This window comes from Thamnophis elegans, chromosome 14, assembly GCF_009769535.1.
Source record: "Thamnophis elegans isolate rThaEle1 chromosome 14, rThaEle1.pri, whole genome shotgun sequence".
Classification (NCBI taxonomy): domain Eukaryota; kingdom Metazoa; phylum Chordata; class Lepidosauria; order Squamata; family Colubridae; genus Thamnophis; species Thamnophis elegans.
The window spans coordinates 29,616,395-29,634,370 of record NC_045554.1 but is presented as its reverse complement, the minus strand read 5'-3'; the positions used below and the strand labels follow the sequence as shown (position 1 = coordinate 29,634,370).

At 40.9% G+C, this 17,976-nt stretch overlaps 1 protein-coding gene across 3 annotated transcripts in view; it reads left to right on the top strand.

Annotated features, from left to right (window-relative positions):
* The window catches only part of NFATC3 (nuclear factor of activated T cells 3), a 54,986-nt gene that overhangs the window by 33,625 nt on the left and 3,385 nt on the right, over positions 1-17,976 (top strand). Inside the window, exons 4-10 of one of the 3 annotated variants that reach the window (XM_032230422.1) lie at positions 4,764-4,963; positions 7,260-7,432; positions 8,197-8,337; positions 10,057-10,112; positions 10,895-11,021; positions 11,967-12,674; positions 12,787-13,034. In XM_032230422.1, coding sequence (XP_032086313.1) covers positions 4,764-4,963; positions 7,260-7,432; positions 8,197-8,337; positions 10,057-10,112; positions 10,895-11,021; positions 11,967-12,674; positions 12,787-12,992 — 1,611 coding nt within the window. In that variant the 3' untranslated portion in view covers positions 12,993-13,034. Of the gene's footprint in view, positions 1-4,763; positions 4,964-7,259; positions 7,433-8,196; positions 8,338-10,056; positions 10,113-10,894; positions 11,022-11,966; positions 13,035-17,976 lie in introns of all 3 variants that reach the window. The other 2 variants (XM_032230423.1, XM_032230421.1) reach the window with 2 other exon arrangements.

Sequence of the window (17,976 nt, the reverse complement as noted above, 5' to 3'; positions counted from 1 at the left end):
TCTTACCATCTACTGCGCATGTGGCAAGGAGGGAGTTTCCCGCCAAGGCCAACTGTCCGGCATACCAACCTGATGATGATTTTTGAAAATGTCTCCTACCTGACAGCTGTGGGGATATTGGATTGGACTATGGGCTGGGGTTACCAAGGGGAGGGGAATGGGTCATGTATTGATATCTAATGCTTTCGCGCGCTTTTGCTCAGATCCAGCTTTGCTTAGCTTCTATTTACTTATAATCAGTAAAAGTACTCTTAATTCTGCCAAAATGGAATTGAGTGGTTTCTTTCTTGGTTATTAAGTGAAGCAGCCCTGACACACAAACACTTTTATATATATAGATGAGCAACTGCTATATTTGGTCATGAGATATTTTCTGCCCAGCCAAAACACTGGTTGAATTATTATCAACTCTTTCACTCCCCCCCCCTTTTTTTCTCCATTATTCGCATGTTTTTGGCGAGTTTATGAAATGTTCTAGACATCCAGAAATGGAATTAGAATCTGGAACATTGATTAGCATTCGCTGATTACATTACAAAAAAAACAAACAAACCCACGGTCCAATGAAACAAAGCAAGGGGTGGGCCTGGCTTTGCAGGAGGCTTTTGACGTCAGATCAGAACACATGTTCTCCTTTCCCTTATCCATAATTCCTTTGATCTCTGTGCTTATAAACTGCAAACAAAACGCAGCTCAAGATCAAAGAAGGGCAAATGCAGACGGAAGGACAAATGAAAACCAAACACTTTCTGCTTGCTGCGAAAGAAAACTCTCGCCTTTTAAAATTGGGATATTGTTGTTCCATTAATCCGGGGGGGGGGTGGTGTATTCATACATGCGATGGGTCGTGCCATGTACTGCTGACGGGCACCCAATCCAGTCCAGGCTGTTTGTTAAAGCTCCATCAAAGAGCGGAGTAAAAAAAAAAAAAGTGTGAAAACTAATTGAAAGGAACCTAATGTGATTTTGGATGGTCACACCATTCTAAAATAGTTGTATAGCCGATGGAGCCAAACGTTTGACCTTGAAATTAGTTGCAAGGCATTGGTTTTTAGAGAGAGGTTTGAAAATACAGGGGGGGGGGGTCAATAAATACTCCTTTTCCCTAACCTCATTGTTTATTTCTGCATTGCATCTACATTTAAGGGAACCTACCTCAGACAACACACTGCCCCAATTAATAGAGGTGTTTTAGAGAGAGGCTACTGTAGCTTATCCTGTAGTGACCTTCTCTCCTTAGCCTTCCAGCTTTAGTTTAACTCGCGCATACACTGACCTTTGCTATGGAAACGATACAGAAACACAAACAGCTCGGCAGAGCTTCTTCGTCTGCAAAGCAATGGGTTGTGTGTCACAGTATATAGTTACCGGTGGAGGGTTTTTAGAGGTCAGTCAATGAGACGGTGCTGTAACTTTTCATTATTTACAATATTCTGTAGGATGCCTCTTGTGAAGAGTGTGTGATTATATTTATGGAATTTAAATATATATATATACGTCGCATATCATAAGCATGCCTATATTTGGGCAACTGCAGGAACTGTAAATGTATTTTAAACCTGTTTGTTTCCCTTTTGTAACACAACCACTAGAGTGTAGTATCTGCGTAAAAGACACAGACTGGCATTAATGCCAGCCTTTTAATATAATATCCATTGGAAGGTTTATCAAGGTCCCATTTATATTCATATTTTGGATTGCACAGTCAGTCAACATGCAACTACAGTTTTGTTTTGTTTTTTTAAAAAATTGGAGCACCTATTCTGTTCAAAACAAAACCAGACGACTTTCCCCTGAACTGGGATACCTTTTAGCAGGGGAAATGGTTAAATACAAAAGTGTCTTAAATCAGGCTAGAAAGATTCACTGCTACCATGACTGGCAAGTGAGTTGTAGGAATCTCAGGGGGGGAAAAAGTGGCACCTGCAACTTCCTATCTATGGAGAATTAAAAGCCTGCATGTCCCTTTGGGTGACATAAAAGAGTTGGGATAGATTCATTTTTGTTTTGAAGTATTCAGAAAAGGAAAATGTATTGGAAACTAGAAATTAATTCTTCATTTAATAGAATACTATGAAATGTTCTGGATGATCAGTCTCATCTTCTGGTAGGGATGAGCAGCCAGTGGCTTATAAATTGCATATGGATCCATCACACACACACAAACACACACACGTGTGGTGGGATTCACATTTTTTTTACTACTGGATGTGGCATGCTTGGTGGGCGTGGCAGGGGAAGGATACCCTCCCGATCAGCTGGCTTAGGAGCAGAGAATAGATGGGGTTGGGGCCAGTCAGAGGTGGTATTTACTGGTTCTCCGAACTACTCAAAATTTCTGCTACTAGTTCTCCAGAGCTGATCAGAACCTACTGAATACCCACCTCTGTGTGTGTGTGTGTGTGTGTCTGTGTGTTAGAATTAAAATCAGCTGATTTGCTGCAGAATGGGAAGCCTCAGAAGCAGGCTTGGTAGTGATCTTGGGTGCCATTAATTGAACATAGATGCTTCTCGCCAAATATGAATAGGATTGAGCTGGATAGGGAGGAAGGATTTTCCTTGGTAATAAGAGCTGAAATGAATTAAATTTAAACTAATAGTTGCAATTCAAAGTGGGACTTTTACTTTAATGATCTAAATGGTTCCCATGTGGGATTATACCTTGATGGTTTTGATTTCGACAGATTTATTGCATTTTATTGCTGTTTGCCTTTACATCCACAGAGTTCCTCTTCTAGTGCAATAATACAGTTTCCCCCTAAATAAAATTGTAGCTTAAAACCACTGCTAAATTACATTGAAACAGATGTGGGAAGCAGTTAATCAAAAATCTTCAAAAGACTTGCCAAGGAAAACCACCATGCTTCTGTTTAAGGGTGAGGCAATCTGGCACCCTCCAGCTGTTTTGGATTCCATCAGTCCCATTCATCATGGCCAACGGAAACAGAATCTAAGAGTCGTAGTTTCAGACAACTGGAGGGATAACCATTCCTTACCCCTTTCCACTTTCATAATTGGACTGCAACACTAGACTTCCGTTTCGCAAGCACTTCCATGGTGAAAGAATCAGCTAGTGACCTCACCATTGCTTGAGAGACTCATAGGTGGGGGCTCCTTTTGTGTCTACATGAAGTGGCTCATGTTGTGGCCCACCAGAGGCCAGCAAAGCTGGAGCAGAGTCGGACAGTGAGGAAATTGGGGAGGAACATGGGCCAGTCCTGGAGTCTGGGGAAGGCTCCGACGAGGGCTCTGTGTCAGAGGCAGAGAGGGGGCCAAGGCTGTCTGGCAGTTATCAGCTGCCTTCGGAGCTAGACAGCAGTGAGGAGGAGGAACAGCTGGAGTGTGTTCCCAGTGCGCGCATGCGCAGAGCTGCCAGAAGAAAAGAACAACTCAGAAATCAGGGTAGACTTGGGAGTAAAGTCACAGATGGAAGGTGATTGGCCCCTCCCATAGGAAATAAAAGAGGAGCGAAAGAGGAGGGGGCTTTTGCAGGAAACAATTTGTTCGTTCATTCATTAGATTCGTTTCAGGAGTGTGAAGATCTGTCCGTGAATCTCAGAGACTCTGTGCCCAGTCTTTCCTTGCACAGCACCTCATTTGGAAAATATTTACATGGCAGCTTTTCAAGCTAGATAAGGTCTGTGGTTATAAATATTCCTTTGAAGGACTATTTGCCAGGCCTTTCTGAATGTGAATGAGAGGAATTCATATTCGTTTAATAAAAGGGGTTTTGTCAGGACCAGGACTCTGCCTCGTGCTTTTTGGGGAAGCCTAGGTCAGAACAGCCCACCAGCATCCTAACCTCATGAGCCACCACGTCCCCAGTGGACTGCAATAGGATGGCCCCAGTAGGACTTATAGAAAGGCTGTCTCACAACAAAATCTTTTCTAGTGGAAGATAAAGGCTCCTATTATAGTATTTGACTTTTTAAAAAAAAGAGTTTATATTATGGCTTTAGGTAACCGCATATATTGGAGCAATACCTAAAATATTTTGGTGTACCAATTAGTTAGGATTTCTAAGGTAACTGAATAACAGTTAGAAGGGATGTTGGCGGTCTTCTAATCAACCCCCCCCCCACCTTAACAAGGAGACAAATGGTTGTCTAATCTCTTCTTAAAAATCTCCAGTGATGGAGCATCCAAAACGTCTGGAGGCAAACCACTGAATTCGTCGTTCTCATTGACAGGAAACATCTGTCTGATTCTAGGTTGGATCTAGGTAAAAAGCAACACTTTGAATGAGGTCTGTAGATCATCCAGGTCACGGTTGTCCCAAAGGTGCTTTTTCAGGAGGCAACTGGACTTTCATGTTTTTGTTTTGAAGACGTTTCGCTTCTCCTCCAAGAAGCTTCTTCAGCTCTGAGAGGTTTTCAGAATTCCTCACTATCCACTCCTCACTATCCTGGATGAAGAAGTGAAACGTCTTCAAAAGAATAACGTGAAGATCCAGTTGCCTCCTGAAAAAAGGACCTTTGGGATTTGAATGAGGTCAAAATCAAAGAAAGTTATTTTAGAAAAGGAAGCTATATAATAGTAAATTATTTTTGTGATCCATTTTTTTTAAAGCCTAAGGACTGCCAAGTGCAGCAGAGTGGTTTGACTGTAAGATTTGCCATGTTTAATTTTTATTATAGACATATGCTTGTGAGCTATTTTTGCTACAAATGTGCATCTGTATCTTAAGTCATGTCTACAGTTTTAACAGGTTCACTCTGAAAAGCTAATCGTGAATTTTTAACAGGTTTTTTTTCTCTTATCAGCTCCTAGGTTACAATGAAAAACCTGTAAATCTTCAAATGTTTATTGGGACAGCAGATGATCGGTACTTACGACCACATGCTTTTTACCAAGTGCACAGAATCACAGGAAAAACAGTTGCCACAGCGAGTCAAGAAATCATCCTTGCCAGCACCAAAGTCTTGGAAATTCCTCTTTTACCTGAAAACAACATGACTGCCAGGTAGGTCTGAGGATTCTGCCTAGCAAATTCAATAGGTTGTACCCCAGAATTCATAGGCTTTGGTGGGTTTCAGGATATGCGGGTATTTTTTAAAAAAAAAGTATATTAGACTATTATCTTCATATATCAGTTTCCGAGTGCAGCGCATTGCATCTTCCGTTTGCCATGTGGTTCTTCAGGTTTGAAATGGACACATTAGGAGAACAAAAATGCCTGGCTGACACCTGGAGTGCAGGTGTTGTATGATGCAGTACGGATAAGATTATGCAACTGCAGATGGCTTCTGCATCCTAGAATTGGTTGCTTTATATCATGCTCATGTTTGCACGTAAAGACTCACACACAGATACGTGCACAGGAACATACACAAAGATGATAACAGAAGGTCTTAGCTTTAGTTTGTGTTTGAGTATTTGCAACTATCTGAATCAATTCTTCACTGACCTTCAGACATATTCATAACAATTCCTATGCTCTCTCTCTCACACACATGCACACCCATTAATATTTGTCGGTAATCCTTGAACTAATGTTGATTCTTAAAAAAATATCACGGCCATTCCAAAATAAGGCAAAATGTATTGTCTCTGAGGTAGTGAAGTACTAACATCAGCAAAGTAGGTTATAATGGATTTATTTCAATGTAGTCTCAGTGGTTTTCCCAAAACACATTTGACTGTATCGAGTCTGTTCTTTCACCACCTTTATTTTCCATTCCCACTCCTCTCTTCTGCCTCTTCTCTGCACAAACATTGCTGCATTTGCAGGTGTTGTTAAATTATGGTTTGCTTGAATGAGGACAAGAGAGACTTCCTCCCTCTTCCTCCTTTGCCTTCATTGCAACAGCTGCCAAAAAAGCCAACCCAGTTCTAGGCTGCATAAACAGAGGGACAGAATCAAAGATCACGTGAAGTGTTAATACCACTTTATAATGCCTTGGTAAGGCTACACTTGGCATATTGAATCCAGTTTTGGTCGCCATGATGTAAAAAAGATGTTGCGCCTCTAGAAAGAGAACAGAGAAGAGCAACAAAGATGATTGGGGGGCTGGAGGCCAAAATGTATGAAGAACTGTTGCAGGAACTGGGCATGTCTAGTTTAATGAAAAGAAGGACTAGGGGTGACAGGGTAGCAGTCTTCCAATATCTATGGGGCTGCCACAAAGAAGAGGGAGTCAAGCTATTCTCCAAAGCACCTGAGAGTAGGACAGAGTAGAAGCAATGGATGGAAACTAATCAAGGAGAGAAGCAACCTAGAACTAAGGGGAAATTTCCTGACAGTTAGAACAACGAATCAGTGGAACCACTTGTCTCCAGAAGTTGTGAATGCCCCAACACTGGAGGTCTTTAAGAAGATGTTAGATAACCATTTGTCTGAAGTGGTGTAGAGTTTCCTGCCTAAGCAGGGGTTGGACTAGAAGACCTCCAAGGTCCCTTCCAACTCTGTTATTCTATTCTATTTTATTCATAAGAGGGAGAATGTGGAATGAGAGGATTTTATAACACTGCAAGCAATGCTTTGGATGATTAGGAACACTGCACATCTGATACTGACTGACCCAGGAAGAGTCAGTTTATTATATATGTTTTTTATTTTAAAAAATGGTACCTGAAAACCGGTGATTGGCTGTTGCAAGAAGTGATCCATTGTTTTCTAGATGTGGCTTTCACGAGAATTACTTTGCAAACTTCAGAGATGTTCCACAATTAACATCTGTCAGTCATCTATAGTCACGATCCTTTCCGATCAGTCCTGGAGACGTGCCTTTTCATTTTTTCTCTGCCCAACTGGCATCATTGTGCTATGTCTGATGAGCTCCAAGGCTAAGAACCAAGCAGAATTACATGATTGCTTGTACTACCAGCAGCTTGCTGTGGTTTTTGCCACTTCACAGCTCCATGCCTGATTGCGGCACACAAAATAAATACTTTCCCAATTGTTCTAGTACAAAGGTACAATGTCTAGTTTGTAGTCTAACATAATAAGGAGCCTTGGAGGCACAGTGGTTAGAATGCAATATTGCAGGCTAACTCTGCCTGCGACGTGGAGTTCGATCCTGACGGGCTCAAGGTTGACTCAGCCTTCCATCCTTCCCAGAGCAGTAAAATGAGGACTCGTATTGTTGAGGGCAATAGGCTGACATTGTAAACTGCTCAAAGAGAGCCATCAAGCACTATGAAGCGGTATATATTCGTCCAAGTGCTATGGCTATTGTTATAAATGAGTGGCTGTTGTGTTTGCAGATATTCAGACAAGAAAAAAGCAGGTGTAATTTGATGTCTTCTGTTTTCTCCAGTATTGACTGTGCAGGTATTCTGAAGCTCCGCAATTCAGACATAGAGCTTCGGAAGGGGGAGACGGATATTGGAAGGAAAAACACAAGAGTGAGGCTCGTATTTCGTGTCCATATCCCACAGCCGAGTGGGAAGGTCTTGTCCCTTCAGGTTGCCTCTATACCTGTTGAATGCTGTAAGTTTGCTCCTTGTTTTGGCTGGTGGGGGAAATAGTTACATCCATAAATATTTCAGGAATTAAGTTTGGACTTCATAAGAAATATTGCATCGAGGAAGCTTTTTACCTTCCTGCCCTGGGACTTTTAGAAAGCTCCCTGGTATATTCATCTGTGGACTTTGCTTCTGAGACAGGCAGTTTTAATCTCTTCTTTTTGTCAAATGCGACCAATCATGGTGTAGGGCTGTGATGGCAACCTATGGCAAGCATGTCATAGGTGGCACACGGAGCCATATCTGCTGGCATGTGAGTTGTCAGCTCCAGTGTGCATGCACGCACCGGGCAGCTGATTTTCGGCCTTCCGGAGGGCCGTTTTCGCTCTCCCAAGCCTTTAGGAAAGCCTCCGGAGCCTGGAGTGGGCGAAAACTCCCAGCGTGGGGGTGGGGGTGTTGCACACGCATGCACAAGTGGGCAGGGCGCATTGAGTTGTGGGTGCGCGCATGATAGCACGTGCACTCACAATTTTGGCACGACTTTACAAAAAGATTCGCCATCACTGGTCTAGGGTGTTTAGCAAATCCAACCTGTGTGCTTAGTTCATGGTCTGCCAAACAATTTCTGATTTTTTTTTTTGAGTTAACAGATTAAACTATACTTCAACTAAATATAAGAAAGTGTGTTGCATATGGGAAATAAAAACAGAGAAGGCAGGGGGGAGAAGATACGATAAGAATCACATGTGTATACGTTCTTATGCATTTTTGTATTTCTCTTGGATAAAGCTCAGAGATCGGCCCAGGAACTTCCTCAGATAGAGAAATACAGCATCAGCAGTTGCTCCGTAAACGGAGGCCATGAAATGATTGTTACAGGCTGTAACTTCCTTCCAGAATCAAAAATTTTATTTCTGGAAAAGGGGCAAGGTAAGTCAACCTGCTGCAAGTAACAAAAAAGGTTTGTTTCTGGAGTTGATGGAACATAGTGGACAATGGCGAAATTCTTTTTTTTTTTACTACCGGTTCTGTGGGCGTGGCTTGGTAGGCGTGGCAGAGGAAGGATACTGCAAAATCCCCATTCCCTCCCCACTCCAGGGAAAGGATACTGCAAAATCCCCATGCCCTCCCCACTCTGGGGCCAGCCAGAGATTGTATTTACTAGTTCTCTGAACTACTCAAAATTTCCCCTACCGGTTCTCCAGAACCTGCTGAATTTCACTCCTGATACCAGAATGTCTAAGCTGCATTCAATCACATCCTTTTACCATGCAAGTGCAAATTCTGTTTGAATCCCAAAGGATCCTGATAGAGCATCTGGGTGGTGTGAAATGTAGGACTCTGTGTTTAGGTACATTGCTAATTTACCCAGTTGGTATTATTGCTTGTAGGCACTCTCTTCCCATAGAGCCAGATCAGTCCCATGCTTAACTGTGGAACTGACAATGGTGTAATTATAAGTTGAGGATATGTTAAGCTGAGGACTTTTCAAGGTGGCTGAGATCAGACATAGGATGAAATCTATTTGAAGATCTCTTCTGCAGCACCAGAGACGGTGAATTTGTAGTCCTCTACGCCACGGCTTCTTTGCAGAAAAATCATCACATTTTGTTTTGCAATATGCAGCATTTTTTAAAACTACAATTTAGCGCCAGAGCAGTCAGTGACTCCTTCTAATTTGCATATTGTGTGCAGAGGAAATTAATCGGATCCCAATGGCTTTGGATTTCAGTGTTGGGGTGGATTATAAGAATCTGCTGGCCTTGTTATTCTGGATTATTTTCAGTTTGTAGATTTCACAATAGGACAATTTGGCAGCAGGAAGGACTACTGTCTGTTTTAGATTCCTTTCTTCTTATTGCTTGATTAAACTGGACAGATTTATCCTCTCTTTGATTTGATAGATTTGTACAGTTAGAGCCAGTCACATACATGGAGGGAGAAACCGTTTTTCTGTTGGGCAATGGAATGAATCTCTTCAAGAGTTTCCCTCCCTTTTAATTTTTAAAAAAAATATAAACTGTAAATAAATGTTTCTTTCCAAGCCTTTTATTTGGTAGGTATTTTGTTTCTTTCAGCCTTCTGCATTTTATTTTTGTTTACAATACTCAGTGCCTTAAATATTCATTGAAATAGAAACATAGGATATAAATTAATATAATATATTTGTAAACGCAACATCTAGTGTTACATTTTGCTCAAGTTTTTCTCTAGCTTCTGGTTTGATCCTGGTGATTCATAATCTTTGATTCATAATCTTTCTAACTATGAATATTCAATGCACGCGCGCGTGCACACACACACCCACACACACACAGCAACTATCCTATGAATTATGCAAATATCTTCACCCAAAACATCATTTTTCTTCCCTTCTTAAAACTAATCATTCCAAACTCACTTCATCCATAGTTCACTTCCCATTTGGGGTTAATTAATCAAAGCTCAATTCTCTCTGGCCAGTTATCTTTGAACAAGATAGGTATTGCATGGACAAATATTTAACATGTCTACAATGAACAGAGTCTTGAAAGTCAAATGAAAACTATTAAGAGTTGTACACTGTGTATTTTGTATATATATATATATATAATAATTGAATTATTTCAGAATGAGCTGATACCTGACCTGAAACCTTTATCTTTGTAGATGGACGGCCCCAGTGGGAAGTGGAAGGAAAAATAATTAGAGACAGGAGTCAAGAGGTGAGATATATTTTTTTAAAGTACAGAATTATTTTACTGATTTCTGTAAAGATCCTGGTGGAAAATGAAACATAACGTAGGCAGCTTTTTTTCCCTTAGCACTTAAATCAAACGTGCAAAAATAGTAGCAACATTTGAGCCAGATTTATAGGGGAAGAAGGCTAAAGTGGTGAGTGATGTAATATTAAATAGAAAAAAATAACCTTCAGTCTTGAGAGGCTAGAAAGGGCAAACTGATGTGCAGAAAGTAAACACTAATCGTGTAGTAAGGATCGCGGGAAAGGAAAGAAGAGGAAGAATATAAATTATACAAGGAAGTTACAGCAACTGCCAGATTTGATTCATAAACTTGGAACCTAGAAGTGAAACTTTTTTCAGCGATTGAAGTGCCAACTCTTTCCCCTTCGCAGATGTTAGCTTTGTAAGCTAACATTTTGGAAAATTATAATGATTAGAACATGTAAATATTCTATGCAAGTATTCTAGCATATGTAAATTTCACGAAGAAAGCATCGTCCTGCACTTAAGAGAACTGCTTCCTGACATATCTTTCCTTTGGAAGTAGGACTCATAGGCAGAAAACTCAAATATCCTGCCACTCATTCTTAGGGAAAGTGGCTTGTGGAAAGGTGTCACCACTGACAATTCTGTTCCTTATCTTTAAAAGAAAAAATTGCTTCAGGAAATACAGCATGTAATTTATCAGGTCTAATGAGGACGACAAAAAAACCCTTCCGAGACACACCTGGTCTGTCTCTATCGTTTTATTCATTTTTACACAGGCTGCGCTCATTCTTGAAGTTCCTCCGTATCACAACAAAGCAATTACAGCGGCCGTCCACGTACAGTTCTACGTTTGCAACGGCAAAAGGAAAAAAAGCCAGGCTCAGCGTTTTACATATATTCCAGGTACAGATTATTGGCAAAGAAATCATGAGTGAGAACTGCCTTTTCTTTCAAATCCATTGCCCAGATTCTGAGAAATGTTAGTTATTTTACCTAGAAAATTAGGCATGAATTGGAGGCGGTGTCTGTGTGAAATGTAACAAGGAATTTTTCAATGCTTTTCCTGATAGCTAGAAAGTTTTTAATTGAACATCAATTGGCCCGTGTTTTTTTTTTAAGGCACTAGGCTAGAAACCAGGAGACAATGAGTTCTAGTTCTGCCTTAGGCATGAAAGCTGGCTGGGTGACTTCTCACTCAGCCCAACCCACCTCAGAGAACTGCTGTTGTGGAGAAAATAGGAGGAGGAAGGAGTATTATATATGTTTGTTTCCTTGAATTACTTATAAAATAAATTAATAAAGGTATTTCTGTTGACTTGCAAATGAGGAAAAATGAAGTTTTGCACATTAAGTTCTAATATATTCTGAGTGAATAAATTATCGTTTGAACGTTAGAAATAAGAAATGTCATCAGCCAGCATGGAACTGAAAGTCTTTGCTGCATTCGTTGATCCATAATAAGCTATGATAGCCTGTATATTGTGGTTCTCAGTTCTCTTATGAACCATGTCAGAAAATGAATATTCAGGAGTAATGCAGAGTCATAAATTCCACACTGTTTTTGAATGAGACTCAACTCAGACTCGAAATTCTCAACTCTAGAATTTTATTCTTTAATCCCCATTGCTATAATGAGAAAACCCTTATCTGCATTATCCCACAAAGTATATTTCACACCATACTTTTCAAACATGTTATGGTTAACTGCATTTTCCATGTGTGTTCACTGCCATTCATGTACATGTCAGTTTGGATGTGGGGTGGAACAGTTTTTTATTCGATTGAGTTCTGATGTTTGTATCATTCCATCTGTGAATTTTAGCTGATCCTTGTTTTCTTGCTACACAGTTGTATTGAAACAAGAGAACAGAGATGAAATGGACTTGTCTTCAGTCCCATCGTTGTCCCTGACTCACTGTAAAGGACTCTCTCCTGTCCAAACCCAGTTGCCTTCTCCTGACCCAGGGCTTTCACACGATAGTTTACTTCCTCCTTCCTCCAGGAACCTTGTCTGTCCCCTACAGCCGCCCTTCACGCCCATGGTATCGTCAACAGTAACTCAGTTGTCCCACATACAAGGTAGAAATCTTAGTCCAGGTGAAGAGCATCCTGCCCTGTCTTCAGCTGTAGTCCATCCGTCTTTTCAGGTCACAGCAGCATCTTCTGTGGGGCCTTCCTACCAGTCTATGCAACCCAATGTTATGTTTAATGGACAGCCTGGTCTTCCCATGGATCCTGTCTCTTCCAGTCAAGGATATGAGGCAATTTCATTTCAGCAAGACGCACCTGTACCTCCACTGATAAACCTCAGCTGCCAGTCTCTGCCACCCATCCCATATCATACTTCGAGTTCAGGTTCGGTGTCAACGTCCAACGTTGCAACTGGAGGACATACTTCAGCACACCTAGCTCAATCGAGACACTCCTCGCCTCATTTGCAATCCATGCGATACCATTGTCCCGATCCTCAGCAAAGCCCTGTCTCTTCTGCAGTGACTCAGTCCCTTGGACCCCCTTCCACACAGTTGCAGCCAATGACTTTTTCTTCAAATCCAGGTAATTCCTCCTCCTCCTCATCATCCCCCAAATCTTCTCATTCTTTAGTCCATTCACCACGTTCTGGGCCATCTTCGCCACAGTTGCAACCTCTACCTTACCATCTTTCTAGCTCGGGATCTGCCTCATCTCCTCCTCCTCCTCCTCCAGCCTCTCTCAGTCAGTCTGGGCAACAGTCCCCACAAGAGCATAGCCCAGGTTTGGGTGGAATCGCCACAGCTTCATCTTTGCTGCATCATAACATATGTGACACATCTCCATTTCCATCAGAAGGGTCAACTGTTAATATTAAGCCTGAACCAGAAGATCAAGAGTTAAATTTTCAGACAATGGGATTGGAAGACATCACGTTAGATGATGGTAAGTGATGCTATGTTAGGAGAATATGGTTAAATAGCTTCATACTTTCAGAAGCCTCATACAAGGAAGGATTATCATGGATCCCAGACCATTGCAATAGGTTGTTCATCTGGGAATGTTCAATGTACTTGAACATTGTGTGACTATAGGGATGTCCTTCCTCATTTAAAATTTGGTGCACATCAGACTTGTATAAAAATACATTGGACAATCTTTTACAATTGTTATATTTTGTTTATAGGGTACTTTTAGTTCAATAAGTATATCCAAATCCAAATTGTTCAAAGATATCTATCTTCTTTCTCTTACTCTTTCTCAATGCCTAGCTTTCATAGCCATACATTATCATGATTGGAAAGACCATTGTTTATTTCATTGTTAGGGAGCTGGTCGCAATCTTTCCTAGAGTTGTCCCTGAACTCAGATAGAAATGAAGAAGCAACTTCTTGGAAGAAAAATCAGCTTCCTAAAAGAAAAATCAGAAAGTCCAGTTTCCTTTAAAATAAAAGCACCCTTGGCACAACTATTCAGCTAATATCAACAAAATAGCAAGAGTTCAGGAAGAGCAAACGCACATATACTCATTCAGTGGCCAATCTGTGACGAATATTGGTAATTTGGACTATTAGTTACGTTCATTGCATCCATTCTCAATCATTTGTGAATGAGCATGTGTCATCTTTGTGTGTATGTGTGTGTGTGTAATACAAATAAGAAGTTTGAGAAGGATTGGGCAAGGACTTCCATCTATGATGCTTTATTCATTAGCTGTCAAATAAAATGTTCTTTTGGCTATTTAGGAACACCTGAAAGTTGCCAAGTTTCAAAAACATTGGTTTCAAGTATTTTTTAACAGGCACTCCATGTGCGCCTGTGCCATTGTTCCTTCTTTGGGATCAGGTGATCTAGTGATCTGATGATTACCTGGAGTGGTTGAAGTCCTTGTTAACTATGCCTGAAGAAATAATTTCCTGGGGGGGGGGGGATTTCATTCCAAAGCTAGTTCAAAGTGCTGCATTTGGTTCACTTAACAAATATGCCATCGTGTTTAACCATTGGCAAGCTTTCTGCTTCCTGTCATACTCATAGGTCATGGTTAGAAACCATAGCATGACACGGCAAAGCAAAAATCAAACAATTTAACTCACTGTGGTTTACAGTCTTATGATGGGAATATGAAGACATGCCAAAGATCATTCAGTCCATTCTGTGGGGTGCAAACAAGTGTTACGCAAGATATGAATGCAGTATGACGCCTTCAGAGTCTCTGTTTGGGTAACAAACTGATTAAAATCCCCCATTGCTGCTGTTGTGGCTTGGTTAAATGTTTCGGTTAAATCGTCGTTTCAAAAAAGGACCATCTATGGTTTTTTATTTGTACATGATTACAGTTTCATCATTTTTAGCGTTTTCCTCCCATCTTTCCTAGATTTCTTTTATCAGATTTCTGAGTAGCTGTGTGCATTTTTTAAATGTACGCTCCCCTTTTAGTTTACTTTATTGTCATTGCACCTTGTACAACGAAATTAAATGCCATCTTCAGTATATATCATACATAACTATTTTTTTTTAAAAAGACATCCTTCACATTCACATGTACAATTGAATTGAAAACCCCCTGATATTGCATTAATAATGCATTATACCATAGAATTCAATATAGTTCCTGCCCTGGGATAGAAGCTGTTTTTCAGCCTATTTGCCCTTGTTTTTATTGTCCTGTACCGTCTGCCAGATGGTAATAGTTCAAAAAAAAAAAAAAAGGATGTCCAGGATGAGATGGATTTTTAAGAACGCTTTGAACTTTCTTAAGGCATCGGGAGCTATAAAGCTCTTCCAAAGAGGGGTGAGGGCAATCCATGATCCTCTGGGCAATGATGTTGACCCTCTGGAGCGCTGTCCTATCTGCCACTGTGCAATTGGCAAACCATACACAGGTGCAGTAAGTTAAAATACTCTCTATGGTGCAGCAATAGAAGGTCACCAGCAAACCTTCTTTTCTGCTTGATTTAGAGGAAAATTGGATCATGCACGAATCTTTTTAAAATAAATCTTCCAGTTTTGAGATCCTTTTCCAGCTTCAGCCATAATACCTGTCTGATTATATTTTCTTCTCAAAATAAGCCTCTATATCTCCCCGCTCCTTATTCATGTGTTACTATATATTTACAGTGCCATTTAAGTTTTCCCTGCTATATTTATTAGCAAGATATTAGACTCCAAAACCACAGCCCTACTTTTTCCTTTCTCCTAATTGGTTGAGGACAAGAAGCTGAGCAGCAAACTGGAATAGCTCCTAATTTGTCTTTCTCCCGGGCAAGGTCATACTTACCAGGCTTTTGCCAAACATGTTTTTCTGGATTTGTGAGACACACTCCAGCATTAAAATAAAAATTAAAAAAAGCAACAACACCCAGCTCTCCAGTTTGGCAGTAGAGGTCACAGTTCAAATGTTTCCCAAGATAGCTAGCTCATTTCTAGTGGAAGAACTATTTATAAGTCCCGTTTCCCTTTGGGATTTAAAAATGTACATAATTTATAAAGACCGAAGTGGATGCATGACTAAGAAGGCGTGGAGTTTGCAGGATGCCTTCAGTGAAAGTGGACGTTTAAAATGCAGTGAAAGCTTTAATCTTCGCAGGGTTAGTTTTATAGCACTTGCTTCTCCCCCCTCCCCCCCATTCTTGCAAGAGAAAACTAAAATCAACTGAAGACATGTGGGTGTTTATTTATTTATTTATTTATTTATTTTAAAAACCCTGAAATCAATCCGGTTGAATATTTTGCAGTAAATAGCGTGTTGTATAATATAACAACATTGATCCAAATTCAGATTAGCAGCAGTCTTTCAGCGTTGGGTTACAACTCCACAGGGATAGAAGTTATGAAGAGAGAGAGAGAGAGAGAGAGAGAGAGAGAGAGAATTAATATCGGTATCGGATGGAGACATCAACAATGTGTCATAAACCCCAAACAAAGACACTTAAGGCCAAAAGAATATGCCATGTGATCCGTTATATACGGTGGAGCTCCTGAAAGCTCAACACTGATACCAAACTCTGCCAAAAACACATTAACACCTCAAGGGTGTGGAAATAGATTAAATTTCAAGGCAGCATAGCCCACAAGTAGAATTCAGGAGTCCTGCCGAAAAAAAATAGCTCTTCATGTTTCTGGGCTCTTTGGGCATATTTAGTTTTTTCCCCCTCCAAATATTTTTTGGAGTGGAAGAAATTTCAGGCTCTAACCCTGCACCCCTTTGCATCTTCCTGTCTTTGCATTAAGGGAGGCAGTGGCTCACTGGCTAAGATGCCAAGCTTGTCGATCAGAAAGTTTGGCGGTTCGAATCGCTAGCGCCGCATAACAGAGTGAGCTCCCGTTACTTCTCCTAGCTTCTGCCAACCTAGCAGTTCGAAAGCATGTAAAAATGCAAGTAGAAAAAAAAATAGGGACCACCTTTGGTGGGAAGGTAACATGTGCCTTCAGCGTTTAGTCATGCCGGCCACCTGACCACGGAGACGTCTTCGGACAACGCTGGCTCTTTGGCTTTGAAATGGAGACGAGCACTGACCCCTAGAGTCAGGAACGACTAGCACATATGTGCAAGGGGAATCTTTACCTTTGTGTGAGTGGTTAAGTTTCTGTATGGACAAGCCTTTGTGGAGTGCACTCAGTTTGAGAATGCCACTAGCACTAACACTTTCATACCGCTTCAATGTTTTGTGCATCTGAACTGAAAGATTAATAAGATTTAAGAAATGGTGGAACTAGACTAAAAGGAAATTAGCTTGTGGTCCAGGAAACCTAGGAAAGGCCATATATAACAAAAAGATAAGTTTCTTCTAAATCCTGAGCTTGGCAAAGACAGATTTGATGTCAGGTCTGGAAGCCATCATTTGCATTGAGCCTTCCACATTTACTGCTATGGGAAAATGGGAGGGGGGATTACCGTATTTTTTCAGAGTATAAAACGCTCCGAAGTATAAGACGGACCTAGATTTTGGGGAGGAAAACAAGGGAAAAATATATGTCCCTGTCTTAAAAGAATAGCACTTTTAAAAACAATAGCACTGGGCCTCTTCAGATCAAGCATTTATTTTAAAAAGCTTCTTCATTTTGTTAAGTTGTATAGAACTATAATAAAGCAGTCTTTAAAAAATAAATCTAATAATTTATAGTTGTTGACTTGCCTCCAAACAGCCTGATTAGCACAAGGAGAAAAAAAAACCTCCCAGCAATTTGCCATGTGGAGCAAACAGTTAGTTTCACTTTCAATTTCTCCCGACCATCAGCTGTTAGAGGCTGCAGAGATTGCTACAGCTTATTGAAGCCTCTGCAAGCCCCCCCCCCCTTGCTGCAAAGAGGTAAATTGCTGGGAGGCAGAGGCCAAAGGATGGGGGCTGGTGGGTGGAGCTACATTCGGTGTATAAGACGCACCCAAATTTTCACCCTCTTTTAGAGGGGGGAAAGGTGTGTCTTCTACTCCAAAAAATATGGTATATGGTGCTTAGGATATATAGATAGTCAAAATAACATTCCTTTCTCAGAGAGTCAAGGATGTCTTGCCCTGCACTTGTAGGGGTGTGACTGGGAGGCATCTCCAGTTGGGATGATGCCTGATTGTGATGGACATGTGGGTGCTGGGCGGGGACTTGGACTTTCATTTGGGTGGAAACTTTCAGATTTGGCTTTTCCCAGATGTGCCAATATGACATCTCTAATAAAATGGAACTTTGAGGAACTTCAAGCCTCGGAGTCTTCTTACGTTGAGGGTCTTACTTGGATCCCTGACATTTGACCCTTGTAAAATCACAAAGCTGTCAGTCCTTCGAAGTCTTCTGAAGAACAAGGCTTCCTTCTAGGTGTTGCTGAGTGTTTGGGATCAGTGACAACCAAGCAGAGGCAGAAGAAGGTTCAGAGTAGGGAATGTAATCATGTGCTG